This window comes from Alosa sapidissima, chromosome 23 (genome assembly GCF_018492685.1).
Source record: "Alosa sapidissima isolate fAloSap1 chromosome 23, fAloSap1.pri, whole genome shotgun sequence".
Classification (NCBI taxonomy): Eukaryota; Metazoa; Chordata; class Actinopteri; order Clupeiformes; family Clupeidae; genus Alosa; species Alosa sapidissima.
In genome coordinates, this window is record NC_055979.1 from 15,171,612 (window position 1) to 15,194,111 (window position 22,500).

The following is a 22,500-nucleotide window of genomic DNA, read 5'->3' on the forward strand; positions in this document are numbered from 1 at the left end:
AGAAGACCTTCGCCACGGCCTAATGTCCTTCTCACGATGTCAGCTACAGGGGAGAATAATTAGTTGGTCCCCACCTAAATGTATTGGGTCATTCCTTTCCCGTGCTACACCTATCCATGAAGTTCTATGGAAATCATTGTTTTTATCATGTTGACAGACAAACAGGAGACCATAAAACCTAAACCTGTGGTAATAAAGAATGCAACTTAACACAATAGCCTACATCACTGCCAATCAAAAGGCTGCCATCAACACGCCAGTCTGGCGCTTGGTGATCCTCTTCGAAAATGTAATTCGCAGTACAAAGAGTGTTTGGGTATGAGAGAGAGAGAGAGAGAGAGAGAGAGAGAGAGAGAGAGAGAGAGGGAGAGAGAGAGAGGGAGAGATGCAGATAATACTAGTATCCAAGGCTCTTTACACATACCTCGTTTAATGTATTTGGTTTGACTAACTGTAACAACTAAAAAGTCGCAGAGGAACGGCATACCAATTCTGTCTGTCTTTTAATTGCTTATTACAGTTTAGACAATGTCAAATATTTGCAGACAAGCAAGTACCTGGTGCACATACGCAAGCCATGACAAACCGATGTTTGATTGTCTTAAGTTACGAGTCATGTATCGGCGACACTCGGTATGCCCTATGTAATCTCAGCTGGCTGTAATGAGTCCATGGCCTAGGTAAGTGCACCGTGTGTCTTGTTCTACGTCAGTGTGATAATTATGTACCATGACTCTGTGGGCGCAAGGTTACTGGGAAGGGAGAGAGGGCGCATCTGCGCCGTGAGGCATGGCGCGCACTTCACCGTCTCCCCTGCCTAATGAACTGACTTACTGCAGACAGGCGCGTCCATAAATTCCCGGCCGGCTCCTCTCTCCCAACAACCCCGACAAAAATAAGCCGCTATTTCCCCCATTATCATTGACATTAATGCCATTACTGCTGATCCTCAGCAGTGGTGACGGACTACTACGTGCCCATTCGTCTAGATTGTCGGCCAAAATGCCAGTGGCCCAGGGGTTAGTAAAAAAGTCAATAGTAGGAAAGTACACTCGTTGTTTACTGTGAATGTAGAGGTTTGGTTCACTTAGCTGGCAAATTAAGCGTTTTATGCTTTAACAGACATGACCGAGCGTTCCATTGGTGTGATCAATTTGTGTAGACACTGATGACTGAACTTCTGTCTTTTGTGTGAGTAGAGGAACATAACGGTCTGCCACAATGGTGGATGCTGAATACACCGCAGCGAAATAATCAAAGGAGACAACACAGCGTCCAATTAAAAATAATGTCTGTGGGATGAGCGCTTTGACTACTTAATCCAGGAAGCGTGAGATCAGGTGTGTTCACGGATTTAGAAGATTTATCTCATTTAAACAATGCGCCATGCTGTTTTCATTGTGCAAATCACTGACTGTGTACACATGCATTATGTTTATAGAGATTGAATTTCAGTCGTCAACCGTCATCAAATGTAAATCAACCTACCGATGTATGAGCTCTTGCAAAGAATAATGCTTTCACCTCGCTCTAAAAGCTATTACTATATGTAGCGAGTTGGCAAAGACAAGAGTCGGCTAAAACTTAAATCTTTAAACAGCAACCCACACGAACATCTTCATCACACGTCTTTTAAAGTAGCCTAACTTTATATTCTGGATAAATCAATGGTTGTTTTTTATTTATGATTTAAGGGTTGGCTTTCTACAATACGAAAAAATACAATAGCACAACAATGTTTTTGTTCTCCATGAAACCACTATCCATTATCTTCGCACTAGGTTATTAGACCGCATGACGCTGTAACCTAAGTGGTGAAATGAACATCGTCCCCGCAGCTCTCTGCCCCGCGTTTGTTCTAAAGCAAAGTCACACTTACTGCATTCCCACAGTGCGTTGAATTGTTGCAGAGAGACGCAGGATAAACGTGTTGTGTCTCTCTGACACTCTTGCGACAGAACAGGGACAGAACAGGGAAAATAACAGGTCATAGAAGCTCCAATAGAATTTCTAATTTGATATAAAAGGAGAATGAGGCAATATGACTCGAGCGATGCAGCAGGGCGCGTGACAGATTCCACCAGGACGTAGCTCTGAGAGACTGAATGGTGCAAGGCACGCAGAGGACAAAAATAAATTTGAACCTACCGGTTTGTCGAACGCCATCCTACTGGGGCGAGCGCTGCTGATGCGACTGTGGCCACCCCGCACCTCCGCCGGAACGACTATAAGCGCGGGAGATAAAGTGTGTGTGCATGTGTATGCGTGTGTGCACGCGCTACCGCCGAGAGGGGCGCTGTCCAATCAGTGTCGTCCTTCCGCTGAAATCGACAATGGCACTTTTATGTAGCAAGGTTGTCTGTAAGAGGTATTTTCCTGGCCCTGAGTGCAGATTTGTATCTGTCAAATGTCTGGTATTTGCTAATTTTTGAACACAAGTATAGCCTAAGCCTATATTGCAGAGGTGGGATGTTTTATAGTTCATAGTCGTCCCCCCCCCCCCCCATTGTTTGTTAGTAGACAAAACATCAACATAATATAATGTATCCTATTATACGTTTAACATGTATTGTCCTACAATTGAGCTTTGTTCTTCAGCTTGTCCCTAAAAAGTAGAATATTCGAGTCCATAAGATTGATTGGTTAATTCGTGGAAGACATGGCAGAGCAGAAAATGCATGGTAGAGCCTGAGTTGTCAGATAGGTTAACGAAGAAGTGGTCTTTACAACTGCCAAGCAGCAGGCCATGCATCACGGAGAATGATCTCAGAACAGACCCTAGGGTTTTTAATCTTTAATCCATGACCTCCTTCAAAGCGCCCTGAGTCCAATGATCACTCGCCTACTGGACCTCGAGCGCCTTGATTCCCGGAACATTCCTCCTCATTTGTTTCGCCTAAATTCCCCAGAGCATCTCTTGGAACCCCGCGGCTTGTAGAGCATGCTCGCCAGGTCACGTACATGGCATTTTCATTCACATCCACGGCTGGGTTCAGGTGCGATGTTTCAAGCTCCGTCGGGCGCGAGTGTGCTCCCCTGAGATATGCCGGCTGATTTGACTTTGGTGGAGAGCAGCAGTGCTCCTCGGGATATTAATTCTCATCGTCTGATATGTAGATAGGCTAATTGTTAAAAAAAAAAAATTCAATGGGTTGTCATTTCGCAGCTACGCAACTCATTTATAACGCAAGTAGTAGCCAGGCTATATCTCCCCCAAACCCTAGGGGAGGATTCATGTTGGTGAGGCGAGGTTGAGTGGTAACACGATTTCATAGTGTTTTACAAACCACTGTTTCCCAGGTCAAGCAGGTAATTTAGGCTACATCATCTTCTTTAAGTTATGTTAATGCAAATACGTCTGCAGCGCTCCCACCTATTCCTTTTTTTGCGGAGCAGGTAGAGAGTGTTGCAGCCCGGAGGCAGGATCTGAAAGCTACTATATAAACAAAACTCCCGATCAGTTGCTGTGTCTATACAAATCAGTCATTTCAATCGGGACACGTCCCTTTGATGTAAAAGTTCAGCATTTTGATCTCGGTGTTTCAAAGTGGATCGCCACTCTTGCTATACAGCTCTCTCAGTGTCGTGTCATTACCAAAAATGTATCTAATGTAAAGCATGGGGAGAGAGTGTCGAGTCATTTGAGCGAATATTAATAAATCACCTTAATGGCTCCTTCATAATGACAAACCCTCAGCTGTCGCCTTTGCACTGAAAACGAATCAATCACCAAACAGGTGCCAGGTCAGAATAAAAAAATAATTTGAAACATCCAGGATTGAAAGGCAAACCACTTTGTGTTTGTGTTGGCATATATTCCGGTGTTGTAGTACAGGGTGAGAAATAATGATTTCTCTAAGCATTCATATATTTTATATCTAGGGAGTAAGCACTTGGTGGTTGGTCCTTGTGTCAAGTTACCCCTTCTTTATTTTGTCTTGTGTCTCATTAGAAAGACCAGTATTGAGTGGTCTGTGGGACTCATTAAAACCCCATGGCTTCAAAATGAGGAGCGCAGGGAGACACACAGAACACAGAAGAAACACACTAATCTGAAGCAGGTCACAAAAAGAGACAAAAAGCTGGAAACGGTGAGAAAAATCAATACACTACTAAGCACAGAGATCTCCGAGCTTTCATTTGAAACAGGGGTAAGCAATAGATCATGCCATACAGTACCTTACACATAGAGAGAGAGAGAGAGAAAGAGAGAGAGAGAGAATAAGACAGAGAGAGAGGACTGTGAGAAACTGTAAACGGTTTCACTTGGTGAAAAACAGAGAAAAAGTGACACAGAGAGCAAGATCTCAGAAACGTATTTTATTTTCTGCTATGACAGCATTACCAGTACAATAGAAAGAGCTTTTCCTTAACCAGCCTGAAAGCAGCCCTCGGCCACCTGTCAGGAATTCTCGCAAAACAAAGCAAGGAAGGAAAGAAAACAAAACATTTTAGGCTATTCTTAAAATAAAGCAAACAAAAATACAAGCATTTTTTTAGAAAGAGTGAAGTTATAAAATGAGAAACCAGCAAATGGAGATACCAGAAGAGTATAATGTTTACAGCATACAAAGAGGATAATGTATTTCCTTGATCATCATCATCATCATCATTACAACCATATATTACCCATTCTGCACACCAGGTGCGTTCAAACAGCTCTAAAAGATAAAAATGTAGATATAATTGCATAGAGCAAGTAAGCATCCACAGAATAGTATTCTATATTTATAGTATAAAAGATATGTGAGGGAATTTGAACGTTGATTGTTACATTCATCTCTCCATGGGCTGTTTTATTATGACAGTATAAAATGAGTATAGGAGAAAGTGAAGCTAGTGGAAAACTGAATATGACTGGCTGATTAAATTGTTTATGTTAGCAGTGAGTGACTGCTGTTTTTTTTTTAGCATTTTGGTAAAAAAAAAAAAATCCCTTTTTATTCGGGATATCTTATTCGTCATCATCTTCGTCTCCATAGTAACGGTTGCGCTTGATTTGATCTTCCACAGACAAGTGATCCCCTTCCCAGAGTAGGCCGCCCTTTCCTGAGGTGCCCAACGAGATTTCGGGCCTCCCCTCCTCCCACTCCACAGCGTTTTTTGGTTTCCCCGCCCCTCTCGACTCCATGCCGAAATCCAGGAGGTCGTCCAGGAAAGATGTAGAGGCGCCACCACTGGGAGCATCGCAGAAAATGTCATCCTTGAAATCAGTCAGCAGGCTTGGGCTCTTATCCAGCCCTGCGAAAATGTCCTCCAGAAAACTCGCAGAAGCACTGAGCTTTGGCGGCTGGTTGTCTGAGACTATGGTCGTCTCCTCCTCCTCTGTGTCTACTTTAAACCAGTCCCTGCTGATTGGGTCGTCTGAAGATGTAGTATCTGTGCATTTGGCAACAGGAGGATAGAAATCTGGTTCGGTTTGTGCCCGCTGGAAAAAGTCTGATGGTTCTGACTTGTACACATTCACAAAGTCTTTGTCAGGACTGTCCAGAATGGAGGGCTTAATGTCGTTGTCAGGAATACCCAGGCTGAAAGGATCGCTGGGGCTGGTGTCAAGGAGTGTTGGTTTCATGCTGACATCATCGAATTCTGACCAGGATGGTCCACAGTCCAAGAGCGCACTGCAGGAGTTGTTGTTGTTGTTGTTGTTTGAGTTTGAGATCCCATTGATGTTTTGCTCTGGCACCACCTCTCCATCGATCACTGTGACCTCTACTCCACCTGAATCTCCCTCCATCTCCTTTACCTCTTTTCTCTCTGTATCAACACTTTGTGCTTCTCCATCTCTCTCTCCACTTTCCTCTCTCACCTTCACATCATCTTTTGTCTCTTTCTCCTTATGCTCATCTTCCCCTTCAGTTTCGCCTGTTGCATCTTTCTTCTTCTCTTCACTTGGGCTTTCCATCACGTTCTCTGGACTTTCAGTCTCGGTTTGCTGCGGATCTTCTGAAACATCTTTGGTGCCTGGGATTTGATTGACATCGGGCGCAGTCTCCTCCATTGCCTTCACGCTCTGTTCCGCAATGGGGGATGTTGAACCCTGTGTCGGCTTTGGATCCTTCACAAGTTTAACTTTCTCAGGTAATGGGGTCACTGGCACATCCTGAGTGTTATCGTTTTCCCTCAACCCATTTTCAGAGTGAGTGACGGCTGGCTCTTTAGGTGGTCTAGAGGTACGTTTCGGGGTTTCTGTCATCTCCTGAGGCGCACTTTCCTGGGGAGGCCATGTTGGTTTGACCAGCTTCACCTCTTCCTCTGCATGAAATGCCTTCTTAGGAGACTCGGACTGTGGGGGCCAGACGATGGCAATTTTACTGGTAGGCTTTTTGGTCTCATCATTCGATGACTGGCTGGTGTCTTTGTCTTTTTCAGATGTCTTTTCTTTCTCTATCGAGCTAGGCAGGGCTGAGCGCTTGGGTTCAGATTTTTCTGGGGAGGGGTTTTTGGGTTTTGTCTTTTCTGGTGAAGTCTGATTTTTGTTGCTCCATAGCTCCTTGTGGGGTCTTTCTCCAAAACCTTCATCATAATTTCCTTTGGCCTTGAAGAGCTGCTTGTAGTGTGGCTTGCAGTACATGCGCCCATGGAGAGAGGCATACGTGCCAAGGCTGCGTGAGGGCAAAACAAGAAAATAAGAACAATGAAGTTCTTGGAAGATGAAAACACCACTAATTACACAAATGGTTAAGATTTTTAGAGTGTCTTGTAGATAAGCCACATTGAAGACGGTGTAAATATTTGTGATTACATTTTTACCTTAATTGACTGCTGCAGTGGGTACAGCGGAAGCAGGTTTTATGGAAGTTTTGTTTGTCTGCAATCAGCAACTCCATGGGGTAAACTCTCTTCCGACATACCCGACACAGTTCGGACTCGGGTACTCGAATTTTCTAAAAGATAAGCAATTATTAATTAGATGGCTGAATGATTAGCATACTGCAAATCAGAGTGTCAAATGTAAGTTAGTGCAAGTCACAAAGCACAATGTTAAAACAGTGTGGTCATATAGCAGCACCACAATAAACCATGTCACCAAGTCAAATGAACAGTTATGGAACTTAATCCTGCTTAGATTTATGTTAATTTTTAATCATGAACTGTCTGACAACACCTTGTAAGCAACAGACATCTACTTTGTAAGATATCTATGTTGTATGTTGTTTTGTTGATACATTGAGGACCTCTGACCCAAAGTCTGAAAACCATTAAACTCATAGTGTATGTACTTATAATAATGGATATAACATATATGAGTACTTATAATGAAAGTACTTCTTAACACCAAAGTTATTAATGCATCTAAGTCTTTGCTGAAAGTCTGCCCTCCTCATTGAAAGAAAATGCGGAATCAGGTCAAACTCAATGCACCCACACATGCCCAAAATTAGGTACAGTGTATACCAATCAAGATGAAAATTGTTCTATCTGGGTCATTGAAAGCCAACTATGGAAAAGTTCAAGCTTTTAACCCAGCGCCTGTCTTTTAATTACTCCATAAATAAACAGCGTTGGATAAACATTTAGTGTCTGTAGGGGAAGAATTTGCTTTGAAACTAAAATATGCTCGGACAGGAAGAGCAAAGATTATGGTTTAAGACCTGTGGCCCTAATTGGGCGAAGTGCAAAGTCTAACTAAAGCTTATTTAATATGTAGTTAAAATCAATTTGGTAGAATAACACCATGGGCAAGACTTTCAGCACAAACATTAATGAGTCAGCTCAATGCTCTTATATGCAATAAAATAGTCATATGTCATGCACAAGAACTTTTTCACAAGATTGTTTTGCAGACTTTGCCCTTTGCCCTCCATTTAACTGATGGCCTCTAGTATGTATCAGTGACTGAGTAATGAGGATCCTCAAAATAATGTGTTTGAGGACAAACAGTGTAGGAAAAAAACTTGTAAATCCTACACTAAAATATTTTTGAGGACATGAAAGAGGGAGAGAGATATCAAGAGAGAAGCAAAATAGAAAAAGAAACAGGCAGAGAAAAGTGAAAAACAAGTGAAAAGAGACATGCTTAAATATCCTTCTCATATGGCATAATAACACAAACTAGACAAGCATGTATGTATTAGAGTAACCAAACTGACACACAGCAAAAACACTAGTATTAAAAACACACCATGGCTTTCCAGATTAGTCATTTCCATGCTGGTCACACAGCTTTACCAGTCACGATGCTCTCCCTTTGGTGAGACATCATCTGAGATCTTTGCTCCTCGGTTGCGCTGAAGCCCAGGTTTCTGAACACAGTTTCGCTGTCGGCCCATGACTGCTGAAAGCTCTGCAGGAGCTCCTCAGCAGAAGCATCAGGCGACACGCTCAGGACGGGCACGTTCCCCCGCACCACGTCTGCATAGGTGGGTGGGTTGGGTATTCCAGACGCATTCTCAGAGTGCATGGATGTCTCAGTTCTTGACCCCGTCACTGTGTTCCCAAACTCATCAACAGTAGAGTAGTGTTCTGTGATAGACTGTGTTTCAGAGAAACCAGTAGCATCCTTCTCCTTCTCCTCCCTCACATGGTGGAAGCTTGGCTCACCCAGTTCAAAAACATTCTTGATGGCCTTGATGTCAAATGATGGCTTCTCCTCGGCTGGAGTGGGTCTGCGCTCAATCTCAGCATCTCCTTCCTCTGTATCGCTGCCCAACCTCTCTGGTATGAGGATCGGATCTCTCCTGACATACATTTTTGGTTGCGGGGACTCAAACTTGTTGACCAGTTTGGATAGATCGACTCTGGGGAGATCCTCCTTCATCCTCTCCTGGATCTCAGCACTCTCAGCATCTTCCTCTGCATCGCCCCCTAGTCTCTCAGGGATATCAATAGGGTCCTTGCGCATGTAAGTCTTGTTGACTTCTGCTTTCTGAGCCTCCTCAAAGAACACCCGCTTGTCTTTCACGGTCATCATAGAGTCCACCGCTTCTGAGACGTCAAACATCTCAACTGAATGGCTCTCCATGGTGAACTCTTGGTGGCTGGAAGACAAGGACTCCTCCTCCATCTCAGCTGTGTGCATCATCATCATGTGCTCTGGCACAGGCATTGGTGGTGGGGTCTGTGCGACCTTGGTGGTGTTATCTTTCAGCTTGGTCAACTTGTGTGATCGGCTCATTGTGGGCGAAGGTGTAGCCCTGCTTAGCTTTGTAGGGGTGTCCACCCAGCGAGGAGGGGGTGTAGGGGTCGCATCAGATCTGAAAGAGGGTGGTGGAGAAGGGCTGACCCTGAAAGGAGAATCTGTCCTCCTGGATGACTCTATGCTGATGAAGGTGGGTGATGGGGTTCTCATTCTCATCGTATCAGAGGGTACTTTGGGCTCCGGGGTCCTTGTTTTGGACAGGTCCTGCTCTTTGATTTCCTGGGTGCTCCGTCTCTCCTCCTTTACTTTCTTCTGGGTTTCCACCCTGGCAGAGCCAATGCTAATCTTAGAGATTTTAGGAGTTGTACCACCAATGATCACCTTCTCTGGCTCTGGCTCACTCTCTGGCTTGCTAGATTCCTGCACATTCGACTCAATAAAAATCAGCTTTGCCTGTGCAATGTTTCTGATATGCACAATTACTTCCTTTAGCTTTTGCTTACTGAACTGAGTAGTAACCATCCTTGTCTTTTCCTCTGTTCCAATGAGCCAATCGGGAAGTGAAATCACCATTGCCTTCACAGAGTTGGCATCCAGTTTCCCGTGAACACTCTGCATTTCCTTAATCTGGCTCAACAGCTTCTGCACTTCCACATACTTCTGACTATCAGTGATCTCAGCCACTGATTCAGTCTGCTTCATCTCTTGTGAGCTGATTTGACTAACCTCCTGTTTGGACATCTCTTTTTGCTGCAGCTGTTGCATCTGTTTCTGCTGTTGTTGCTGTTGGGAGGACTTCACTTGCTTCTTTATTTGAATTTTGCTTTTCTGCTGGATGCTCTGCTGCTGCACCTGGCTCTCCGTTACCACAACTTCCTCTCTGATCTGAACATGCTTTTCCTTCACTTCCTGGTGGGACTGAACAATTGTTACCTGGCCTTGTCCTTTAGGAACCTCAACAGTCATTGGGGGTACAGGAGAGACTTGAATAGGCACAACTTGTTTCACTTCCTTTTTTGACTTTTGTTTGGATTTTTTCATCTGGATTTCCACTTTACTGTCAGAAGTTGCAGCCTTTCCAACCTGCTCCACAGTGACCTCAGTGACCTTTTGGGTGCTGCTTGAGAGGCTTTCTGAATTTTGCTGAGCTGTACCCATCTGTGTAACGCTCTGTGTACTCTTTTGGTTCATCTGTGCTGTGGCATTGATGGCCACTTGCTCCTTCTGTGCTGCATTTTCCTCTTGCTTACTTTCTGCCTCAACTTTTGGTGGCTTTATAGTTTTGACCTTGAAATTTGGAGTGACCTTGGGAATCTTCATGGGTTGAGAGGGTGCCTTTTTGGCCTCCTGTGTTGCAGAGCTTGAAACCTGCTGGATGGCCTCCTGTTTGGAGACAGATGTCTCAGAGCTGGTCTTCACAGCAGTCTGTTGTTGCTCTGAGGCACTGGATGAAGCCATGGAAGAGGAGGCCTGAACATCAGTTGACAGAGAGTGGGTACCTTGGGTCATCCCAGAAGACACTGTTTGATGCTTTTTAGAGGTAACAGAGGACATACTGGTTGAATCTTGAGTAAGCTTTTTGTTTATTGTAGGTTTAACCATGGGGATTTGAGTGGGCATTTTCTTTGTAGGTGGCTCTTGTGGAACAGGGGTTGGTTTGGCTACAATCTCAGGTTCATTAGGAAGAGGTGGTTGGGGGAGCCCTGTGCTTTCAGTGGCTGGGGCCTCTTCACCTGGTGCCTGCAGATGCATTTGAGTTGGCGGTGATGTTGGAGTGGTTACTTTGCTTTTTGCTGCTTCTTCCATCTGCTTGCGATACCTCTCCTCTGCCAGCATGAGGGGAGTTTTGAACTTCCTAGCATAGGTCTTGGGCTTTGCTACTGCAGTAGTTTCAGGAGGAGGTGGGAGTTTTATGGGAGGGACAAAAACTTTCTTTGGTGGTCGCGGAGGCTCTTCTTGCACAGGCTTGGCCACTGGAATTACGGAAGGAATTTTAGAAACGGGAGGTTCCAGAGTAGTCTGTTTTATCTGCTCTACATGTTTGCTGCTCTCTTCTTTGATGGTGGTAGCTGTGGCAGAAGTTTCCTGCTTTTCAACCACAGGTGCTGGGGGAGGGGGTGGTGGAGGAGGAGGCGGTTGAGGTGCTGGCGGCTGTTTCTTCTGCCACTTAAACTTGGGTGGCTCAGCTTGCTTTGGTGGCTCAGGCTTGGGCACTTTGAAGAGAGGCCGTGCTTTAGGTTTAGCAGGAGATGGCTGTGCCACAGCACTCAGCTCCTGTGGGGGAGGAGGTGGGGGCAGGAAGTCCTGTGGGGGAGGAGGTGGAGGGAAGAACTCTGTCTCTGCCTCTGCAGTTGGAGGTGGCGGAGGGGGAGGTAAAGGGAGGTCACTGTCTTGCCTCATGACCAGAGGACGAGATAGGGGTGGTGGGACATCACTGTCTGTGATAGGAGAAGGAGGAGGCGGAAGAGAGAGCTCTGACTCTGATGGAGGAGGTGGGGAGACAGGTGGAGGTGGCAGATCAATTTGTGGCTTGTTTTTCTTGATCAAACCCTTAGTGCTGCCATAGCCCAACTTCAGGTTCTTGATGGTTTGCTTTTGAGTAGCAGTCTTCTGTTCAGTCGTCACAGAAGTCTGGACCTGTTTGATTGTCTTTATTTCCTGTGTCTGCTTTGTGGTTATGTTCACCTGTGATGTCTCTTTCGTCACAACAGTGCCTGATCCTGCAACTGCAGTGCTCTCTGTCATCTGCTTTCCAATGTTTTTCTTCTTTATCAGCATAGGTCCAGGGTTGTCCATTTTGGGTTTCACTGGCTCCTTAACCACTTCCTGTTCTTTTACAATTGCCTGCTGTTCTTTTATCTGCTGCTCTTGGACATTTGTCTGCTGCTCATGTTGAGCAATTGTTTGGACATTCACTTGTTGCTTGACCTTCAGGTGCTGCTGTTGAACATTCACTTGCTGCTTGACATTCATTTGCTGCTTTTTAACATTCACTTGCTGTTTGACATTCATTTGCTGCTGCTTAGTGCTGGTCTGTTGCTGACTGATAGTAATTTCCTGCTGTTTGATGTTTTCTTGCTGTTTCACGCTTTGCTGCTGCTGCTTTATGCTTTGCTGCTGCTGCTGACTGATTGTTGTTTCCTTCTGTTTCATGTTTTCTTGCTGTTTCACGCTCTGCTGTTGCTGCTCTTGCTGACTGATGGTTGCTTCCTGCTGCTTCATGTTTTCTTGCTGTTTCATGTTGTGTTGCTGCTGCTGTTGCTGCTGCTGTTGCTGCTGCTGCTGCTTCATGCTCTGCTGCTTCATGCTCTGCTGCTGCTTGATGTTCTGTTGCTGCTTGATGTTTTGCTGTTGTTTCACCTTCATTTGTTGCTGCTGTTTCTTGCTCACCTGTTGAGATAAAGACTGCTGTGAGGATTGAGAAGCTTCTGTCGCCATCTGCTGGACAGCTGTGGTTTGTGTCACAGTAGACTGACTTCCCTGGCTTGTAGCTTGGATATTCTGCTCTAAGTGAACCTGAGTGACTTCCTGTGCACCGTTCTGCGACTCTGTGGTCCCTGTCTGGTTCGTCATGGCAAAAGCCTGGCTGGCAGCTCTGCTTTCTGCCATTGCTGCAGCTAGGCACTCAGGGCACTCATGGAGTGGAGTTTTTCCTTTGACTCTCCTTACATTGTGGCCCTTGTGGTGCTTCTCATCCTTCTTCTGCAGGAGGCAGTGTATGGCCCCCCGGACATCACCCTTGACCACTTCCTCTTTCTCAACCTGCATTTCCTCCTGTTCGTAAAGTGACTTTATCGATGTCTTGATGTCTCCCTCAGTGCTTGCGCGGCGCTGCATTCGAGGGGATGCAGTAGGCTCCAGCAGCAGCTGAATGGTGCCCTTCACATCTCCATACTCACTAACCTGATGCTGGTAGACCTTTTTATCAGAAGAAGCTTCCTGCAGATTGATTAAGGCCGTATGAATGTCACCTTTGACTATCTCCTCCTTCTCCACCTCTTTCAATGCCTGCTTGGCCTCCTCCAGAGATTTTAGGGTGCCCTTAATGTCACCAGGCACCAAATCCTCAATGATGATCTCTGTCCTGGTGTTTGCTGATTTCTCCAAGGATTCCAAGGCCCCTCTGATGTCACCCCTCACAATCTCTGGCTTCTCCACCTCCTTGGCTTGATTTTGGGCTTCCACCAGTGACCTGAGTGTGATGTTGATATCTCCTTTCACAACCTCCTCTTTTTCCAGCACTGCCCTTTGGTTCACGGCCTGTGTTAGAGAGTCGAGTGCTGCCCTGAGGTCTCCCTTGACAATTTCCTCCTTCTGCAGGTTGTGTAGGCCCTCTGGCTTTGTCATGAACACCTTTACAGTGCTGTGCACATCCCCACGGAGTATATCCTCCTCGGTGACGGTACGCCCAATTTCCTTCTGATTCTTTCTGAGAAGCAATTTAGTTGTCTCAACATCACCACCAATAATCTTTTCTTTTTCTCTCCCTTCCACAGTATCATCTGATTCAGTCTGGAGCTGACGTAGGTAGTCTAGCGCCCCAGACTCTATACAGGTGGAGTAGAAGCTCACATTACCCCTCTCTGTATCACTCACTCTAATCTTACTCTGGTCTGATGCATCAGGATTTGAGAGGAGTCTGTGCAAGGTTCCCCTTACATTGCCTCTGACTATGTCCTCTTTGTCAAGGCCTTCTTCTGTGTCTTTATTCAGAAGCGAGTAAATGGTCATCCTGACATCACCCTTCTCATCCTCCTGGATGAGAATGCCACGTTTGTTGGCCCCCTCCTCTTTCAGCAAGTTGTTGATGGCCTCTTGTATGTCTCCTCTGATGATCTCTTCCTTCTCCACATTGATACCCCTCTCCTGATTAAAGAGTTGTTTCACTGTGGTGTTGATGTTTCCTCTCTCTTCCTGGTCAATTGTGATGCATTTCTCTGTCCCCTCACATCTGTTCAACAGGTTCATCATGATGTTGTTCAGATCGCCCCTGATCACTTCCTCCCTCTGGATCTCAGGAGCTTCCTGGTTCATGAGTTTGTATTTAGCCATTCTCACATCTCCAACCTCATCCGTCTCAATAAGAATCCCCTGGGACTCAACCATTTTCTGGCTGTATAGTTCCTCCAGAGTATTCTTAATGCTCTTACCAATGATTTCCGTTCTCTCTACATTGCTTTCATTGAATCCAGTAAGGGGTGTTGATTCAAAGAGCCATGTTGTTGATTTCACGTCTGCCTGTGGGATCTCCTCTCGGGTAATGACTGTTTCTGTTCCATCCATCTCTTTGATACGATCCAGAGGCTCTTTCTCAAACAGCCATACAGACTGTTTCACATCTCCTTTAACCACCTCTTCCTTTGTTACTTTCTCCATCTCATCATACTCAGAGCCCTCTCCACGGATCTTGTCGATAGTGCGGGTCTCAAAGAGCCAGGTGGAAGATCTCACATCCCCCTTTTGGATCTCACTCACACTAACAGTCCTAACATACTGATTCATCTGGTCCTCCTCAAAACGCTGTTTGTTTATTTTGACATCTCCACCCTGGATGTCCTCCACAGTTTTCATCCGGACTTTCAGGTCCTCTGCGATTTCATCCAGAGGCTGAGTTTCAAATTTCCACCTGGCTGATCTGACGTCTCCTTTCTGAACGTCCTCCTCAGTCACTGCCTTGATGACGTACACCTCATCTGTGTCTCGAATGGAATCTAGAGGCTTTGTCTCAAATAGCCATCTAGCCCCAACAACATCACCCCTCAGAATTTCTTCTTTGGTAACTGTGGTTACTTCATGGTAGTGACCCTCTTTATCTCGGATGGCATAAAGGGGCTGGGTCTCAAACATCATAGTGTAGTTCTTCACATCTCCCTTTTCAATCTCCTCTCTGATGGTGGACTGAATATTCTTGATTTCTGTCTCTGAGGATTCATCTTGGATTTTATCCAGGGAGTATGTCTCAAAAATGAAACGTCCCTTGTCCACATTACCACCTTGGACATCTGAAACAGTACGAATCTCTTTTGATTCCTCTGAAGCATCCCGGATTGCATCAATAGGCTGGTTTTCAAACATCCAGGTGCAGTTCACCACATTTCCTTTCTGTATTTCCTCAGCCTGGCGAGACTTCAGCTTCATCATAGTTTCCTCTGAGGTTGAGGTCATGATATCCGAGGACCGGTTCTCAAAGATGTACTTCATTCTGGAAACATCTCCAGATTGGATGTCAATCTCTGTTACCCTCTTGAAATCACTCTCACTTTCTCCAGTTATGTTCTCCAGATTCTCTGTCTCAAACAAGAAGCGAGCCAGGCGGACATCTTTACCTTGAACTTCCTCCTGATCAACAGTGCAAGTTTTTATGACTGTCTCTGATTCATCCCGTATGGTGTCCAGGGCTTGAGTTTCAAACAGCCAGGTGCAAGTTTTCACATCTCCTTTTTGGACTTCAGTTGATTCAGTCTCACTTTTGGCCTCCACTTTCTCATACAAGGCATCCATTGGTTGTGTCTCAAACAGCCACCTGCAGGTCTTCACATCACCTTGCTCAATATGGACACCCTCTTTCTTCCTGGTCTCCTCTTCCTCAGCATTGCTGAAGTATTTGATGCCATCAAGTGGCTGAGTTTCAAAAAGCCACTTGGCTGTTTTGACGTCACCTGACTCAATCTCCTGTTTGGAAATACCTTTGATGATCTGGAATTTATCAATGCTTTCATCAAACTGATCGATTGGACGTGTCTCAAACATCCATTTGCAGCTGCGGACATCACCTTTGACGATTTCCTCCCTTCTGATAGTCTTCACCTCATGGTAATGGCCAGAGCTGTCCTGCATTGCATACATAGGAGTGGACTCAAACAGATGCTTGTTTGACCTCACAGATCCACTTGTAACACCTTCCACCTGTATCTTCTGTGTATCACATTTGCTGAGGTCCATGGTTTCAAAGATCTCCTTGTAATTTGTGACGTCTCCTTTGTCAAGTTCCTCCAGGTTTACAGTGCGTTGAACCTCCTTTTTCTCTTCCCTTATTTGTTCTAGTGGCCTGGTCTCAAACATCCACCTCTGGTGTCTGACATCTCCCTTCTCCTCCTCTGTCATGACCCTCTTCTGAAGTTTCCCAACCTCAGCAAGTTCTTTCAGATTCTCCATGGGAACTGTTTCAAACAAATGCCTGGCAGAAGTCACATTACCTCCCACAATGTCTTCCACCTGTGTTGGTCTTGCGTTGGCGTTGTCTTTGAGGGAGTCCATAGGCTGGGTCTCAAAGACCATGCAGTGCTTGCGAACATCAGCCCCAATGATCTCCTCCCTGTGCAGTTTGGAGCTTTCCCATTCCTCATCTTTGATGGAGTCCAAGGTCTTTGTCTCGAAGAGCCAGCGACCTTTGTTCACCCCACCTTGGTAGTTGTCCTCCATTGAGACGCCGCAGATCAGTTTGACTTGAGATGGGTCTTTGCTAATCATGTCCAAGGGCTGGGTTTCAAACAGCCAGCGTGAAGTCTTCACATCTCCTTTCTCAGTCTCCTCTCTCCTCACAGTGGTGATCTCTAGCATCTCTCCTGAGTCTCCCCGGATTACGCACATGGGCTGAGTTTCAAACATCCTTGTGGTCATCTTCACTTCTCCCTTGATCTCCTCTAGCTCTGATTTCAGGCTAAGGAAGTGGGTCTCATCGATTGTCTCAGTGTGAGCCAGAGTATCTAGGTGCTGAGTTTCAAACAGGTAACGGGCAGTTTTCACATCTCCTCCAGCGATGTCCTTTGTGTAAACAACTTCAGTGCCTTGGTTGTCCTCCTGGTAGATCTTATTCAGTGTGTCCAGTGCCTGAGTTTCAAATAGCCAAGTGGCTGTTCTGACATCTCCTCTCGCAAGCTCTTTCATTTTGCCTGTCTGTTCAGTGGAGTCAGGAGTATCTGATCGCAAAGCATCGATGGGCTGCGTCTCAAACATCCACGCAGTGTACTTGACATCACTTCCTGCTATGATCTCCTGTTGGGCGATGTTCTTGCTGTTGTCCTCATCAGGAGTTTCATCTTTGATGGAGTCCAGGGGCTTATTCTCAAACATCCAGCGCATGGACTGTACCTCTCCCTTCAGGATCTCGTCCCACTCCAGATACTCTCTCTCTGGGCTCATACACTTGCTGGGGCTGCTGCTGTTTTCGAACACTGATCGAGCCTGCTGGATTTCTCCAGACATCTCCTCCTGGTAGGCCATCTCCTGGCTGAAGAAGTCCCTCTCCAAATTCTTGCGCACTTCTGGGTGGATGTGCTTGTAGAGCCGCTTGAGCTCAGCCATGTTTCTCTGCTTGGAGTAATAGTCCTTGGCATGGTGGTGGGGGCAGATGTACTCCTTGGGCTGCGGGGAGGAACAACGGACTGGGACCTCACCAGGTCCCTGGAGGAACTCTGTGGGAGGAGGAGGGAAGTTCTGCTGCTCCACTATCTCAGTGGTTTTAGTGGAGGCAGAAGCTGAGGTGGAGGAGGATGATGCCGCCTCCACTCTTCTGGTAACAGCCACTGTTTCATAGTGACCATCTTCAATGACTTTAGATGAGACGTTCACTGGAGCCCATTGAAACTGGTTGTAATCAACATCAATCTGATTGGTGACGAGTTTGGTTGAGGAATTCATTGTTGTTTTATAGAGGAAAAGTAGAGAAAAAATAAGTGGAAAGTAGAATAGAAATCGAATAACAGTCAGAGAGAAAGAGTGGGTAATGATTGAGTGTTTTTATTCAATAAATTAAATTAGATTAGGCTAAGACCCCATATATTGTGTAAGGGTATTGGTATTTGTAGCAACAGACTAATTAGGTTGACATTTTACCACCTGCAGTTCAATAATAGTAAATGGAGTAGTTGTACCTGTCAACAGGGGACAATATAGACTCTGAATCAGTCATGTATGTGGCTTTGTATGTGATCTGTATCTAACAATCAATATTTCCCTCCTTTCCTGTCAATAATATATGCACTAGTGTATCAATATGAACTCATGTATAGTATTTATTTATTCATAGAAATCCAGCTGTTTTATATAGCCATTACTTAGAAGAGTGCTACTATACCTTAAAAGATAATTTCTGTAGTACGATATACTCTAGATATGTAATATATGTAGTATCCCAAAAACTGTGAATGTCTATAGTAAATTAATCATAGTGATTACTATACCTTCACTTGTTTGCTTGGTGTGGCCTCCTCGATCGTTTTTTCATATTGCTGCTTCAAGGCCTGGGCGGAAACCTTGGGTAGATCTTCACCTCCGATCATCCTCACTAAACCCACAGGAACACACACACACACACACACACACACACACACACGGATACATTCGCATGTCAAATACAGTAGAATATGGAATTAAAGGAGAGAGACAGTTGTAGAGAGAAGAGAGAGAGAGAAGCACAGAGGGGGATAATGATGATTCATTTTGTGATTTGATGGTGGTGATTACTGTAAATCAAAGAGATGTATTTTTTATTTCCCCAAGGTCCAGAAATGTTTTTCTCATTTTCAATCCACCTGGCACCCATTTCCATGCATTAAATTGCCTGCATCATTTAAAAACCAACCAGCATCACCTAATTGCATTACTTGCTCCCTTCAAACTTGACAGGAAGAAACAGACTGGACAGATGGACAGGTGATTGATGGCAGATCACAAATTCTCTCTATGCTTACCTGTCTCATCAAAGTGGTTCTCATAACCTGCGGCCACATGGTTCTGGTGAAAGCTCTGCTGCTCACGGCTAACCTGCGATCGGAGAGGAGTCGAGTTAGTCCCACTCTCATTACCTTCCCCAACACTTCAGTCAAGGCCAGCAACAATAGGAAATGGAGCGTGTGTGTGTGGTTTGGGGGGTGTGGGGGGGGGGGGTTGGTCACACAGAGCACTCAGCCAATGGTTAGCCATTAACGCCCTTTTCTTTTTAAAATAAGCACAAGGGCAATTGGTCTTGAACTCAATCTTGGTTCATTTATCTGCTGTTTCTTTTCAAATTTGTAAGTGTTTTTCTAACTCCCTGAAAAGGGAGGTTGATTTATTGTTGTCGGAGCGCTGAGCGGCAATGCTGATAGAAACACAAATCACTCAAGCTGCCGGCAAAACGAAAAAGAGAGTGAAATCAATAGATATTATTCTGCAGGAACAACTCGGTGGAAGAGGAGAGTGTTTGGATAGAATGATGAGAATGACTGGATGGATGGATGGATATTCACCTGTTCATTCTCATTAAAGGTAACTCTCTGTGTCTGAGAGCTGGACATCTCCTACAAGACAGAAGAGCAGACAGAAAATTATTTATAACAATATGCTTGTGTGTGTGTTTGTCTGTATGTGTGTGTGTGTGTGTGTGTGTGTGTGTGTGTGTAAGAGAGAGAGAGAGAGAGAGATGCAGGCAGAGAGTGAGGATCTGCATACTAACATCAGTGCTCTGTTATCTTTCTAACCAGCAGAGGCAGGTACCATGACCAATTAAATCACTTCCAGTTTTCCCTCACACCCGAAACATAGTATTCATTGAGGCCAGGTGTCACCTAATTTGGCACTCTAAAAAGCACCTACAAAATGGGAGGTGCTGCTCATTAAGGAATTGCTGTTTGTCTAGAGTATCCCATGCAGGGATAGCACATCTGGTTTCGTAGTCTGCCATTTAGGAATAGGGCACCAGATGAGGTAGTGTGTGCCTGCGTGTTTTTGTGTGTGTGTATATATATATATACGGTGGGGACGGTGGTAGTGTAGTGGTTAAGGAGCTGGGCTAGCGTGCAGTAGCCTGAAAGTTGTCGGTTCAATTCCTGGCTTCCACCGTTGTGCCCTTGAGCAAGGCACTTAACCCCAAGTTGCTCTGGGGACAATGTGATCCCTTGTAATATAGCTGACATATGTAAGTCACTTTGGTCAAGAAGTGTCTGCTAAATGTAATGTAATGTAATATATATATATGTGTGTGTGTGTATGTGTGTGCGTGTGCATGTGCATGTGTGTGTGTGTGGTCTGTGTTAAGCGCCAACTTCTCTCTGTGAGACACTAAACCTGAGTGGTAATACAGATCTGGAACTGTTAAGACATGAGAGGCATCAATATCTAAATAAACAAATGTTGCAGTGACTATTATTTTAAATACATCAAGTGCTTTATATAAAATAAACCTTTTATATCATTTTTATGTTTCATTTCTCCCACAATGGGCATATGGTAAACCAGATAGTATGAAGATACAATCTGAGTACATTGTTTCCATGAAGGGTTGTTACTAGATAGTTATCTTTCCCATAGCTTACAGTGTGTGTGTGTGTGTGTGTGTGTGTGTGTGTGTGTGTGTGTGTGTGTGTGTGTGTGTGTTTGTGTGTGTGAGTGTGTGTGTATCAGATGTAAGGGCTGTCAGTTTGTGGACCTGAATGATTGTGTGTGTGTAATTATTCACATGTACTCCATGCCGGGGACTGGAGGTGGGTGATGGTGCTGAGTGTGTGTGTATTTTTACCTGTACTCTGTGCTGGGACTGCACGTGAGTGATGGTGCTGTGTGAGGAAGAGGAGGTGGAGAACTCCTGGGACTCAAACTGCTTTTTCACACTGGCCAGCCCACCTGGCAAAGAACAGGCCTCAGTCTCCTCCAGCACCTACAACACACACACACACACACACACACACACACACAGAGAAAAGGAGAGAGAGAGCATTATAACTTTAAAATGAGCATACAGCACTGCTCATAACCTTGATAGATTGTATTATGACTATAGAGGAACGTCACATATTACCAACCGTTGCGTATTTTCAACCTCTTACGTGTATGTGTCCCTTAATATTCATTTCTATACAAACCAAGATGGCGGATTCCGAAATAAACGCAAGCACCCACCATTAGTGTATCTAAATTAGTTATGTACCAAAAATTACATTTTACTGTGTTGTACGGCTGCGTGTACAAATCCTCTTGGAGCTCCAGTGGAATTTTGATTTGCGTCAAGAATTCTCGGGATAACCGTTGATGTGCCGTGAGAAAGGTTGGGAATAGGCCCAGCACTAAACTCTGAGCGTGGTAAACAAAAGCGGATATTTCAGGCAGTAAAAGCCCCGGTAAGAACCAAACTAGATTTTGTTCAAATCATACACCTATGGCTACTGAAAAATGTAAAGTTAATTTATCAAATGTTATTTTGAAGTATTAAAAAACATTGTTGTTTTAGAATGTTCAAACGAAATGGTTGGTAATTATCACGTTTACGATATATGTGTAAGTACCCTTTTTATTTTTATTTTATTTTATTTATTAATTCGCCTGACACTTTTATCCAAAGTGACTTACAGGCATCAATTATCACAGGGCCAGTCTCCCAATTCCCGTGGTCTCTATTCCCGACTGCCACTGTTGTGCCCTCAAAGACACGACAGTGGCAATCGGAAATATAGCCCATGGCTTTCCTGGCTTCTGCATGTTAGCCTGGCTCCTCAGCCTCTAACCTACCACACTACCACTATCCATTAAGTACATTGGCACTATGTTCAAGGGCGTAGGTTTGGTCTGAGCTTTGGTGGGGACACTACCCACTAACCCCCCCCCCCCCCCCGGAAAAAAAGGAAAAGCCACTCAACTCTTTCACCAGCCACTATAGATATATCAAATGAATAAATTGTTCTACTGTCCAACTTAATCTATACTGTGTAGCCTACATAATCTGATTTTAATTTGTATAGATATGTAGGCTATATTTAACATTTAACATTTATTTTCTATTTGGTCTGTTATGAAATCATGCATTGACCCATTTAAGCACAGCTCAGTTTTAAAGAAACTTAAATACATGCATGCTTAGCATTTTGTGAAAGGAAATCATTAAGGCTACATTGACAAACTCTTAACCGTGAGCTGCCTGTATATTCTCTGATTCTAATATTTACAGATATCTAGGCAATGTAAGCGCAGCTCAGTTTTAAGAAATGCTTAAAGCCGAAAGACCATGTTGAATTTTGCTACAATTTATTTCAAAACCGGATTACTCTGGAACAGCTAACTATACACGGGAATGCATTACACCTTTGTGTTCGGTAAGGTCTGCTGTTTATTCTGATATATGGTTTGTCATGTGTTGCGTGAAGAGTGTGTAGGCTTACGATATTCCACCGAGACGAATGGATGTGGAGATGAGCGCAGAGAATAATTATTAAATCTCTTGAAGTTATTTTTCTCGCGAACTGTTTATCACAGCAAATAGTGGCTATAGCACCGTTTAAAAGCTGAGAAAAGGCTCTTTCATGTGACACATGTGTGATGAGTAGCCTACTCGAGGAGTTCAACAGAGAAGAATGGGTGAATTTGGACGCACTTCATATGCCTTGTAGTGAAGTGAAGCTGAAGCGCTGCGCCATGCTGCGCAGGAGACTGCGGCTCACTGGTAGTTA

The 22,500-nt window shown here is 44.7% G+C and overlaps 2 protein-coding genes across 5 annotated transcripts in view; both read right to left on the reverse strand.

Annotated features, from left to right (window-relative positions):
* LOC121698063 (beta-1,3-galactosyltransferase 1-like) overlaps positions 1 to 2,218 on the reverse strand; it is a 128,022-nt gene extending 125,804 nt beyond the window's left edge. The window contains exon 1 of the mRNA XM_042079792.1: positions 2,149 to 2,218. The gene's annotated coding sequence lies outside the window, so the exon portion shown is untranslated. The remainder of the gene's footprint in view (positions 1 to 2,148) is intronic.
* Positions 2,219 to 6,378: 4,160 nt separating this feature from the next.
* The window catches only part of xirp2a (xin actin binding repeat containing 2a), a 51,591-nt gene continuing 35,469 nt past the window's right edge, over positions 6,379 to 22,500 (reverse strand). For all 4 annotated transcript variants that reach the window (XM_042079787.1, XM_042079786.1, XM_042079789.1 and 1 more), the window contains 7 exons: positions 20,580 to 20,717; positions 19,312 to 19,362; positions 18,775 to 18,847; positions 18,265 to 18,368; positions 8,173 to 17,689; positions 6,754 to 6,887; positions 6,379 to 6,605 (listed from right to left, as the gene is read on the reverse strand). In XM_042079787.1, coding sequence (XP_041935721.1) covers positions 6,793 to 6,887; positions 8,173 to 17,689; positions 18,265 to 18,368; positions 18,775 to 18,847; positions 19,312 to 19,362; positions 20,580 to 20,717 — 9,978 coding nt within the window. In that variant the 3' untranslated portion in view covers positions 6,379 to 6,605; positions 6,754 to 6,792. The remainder of the gene's footprint in view (positions 6,606 to 6,753; positions 6,888 to 8,172; positions 17,690 to 18,264; positions 18,369 to 18,774; positions 18,848 to 19,311; positions 19,363 to 20,579; positions 20,718 to 22,500) is intronic.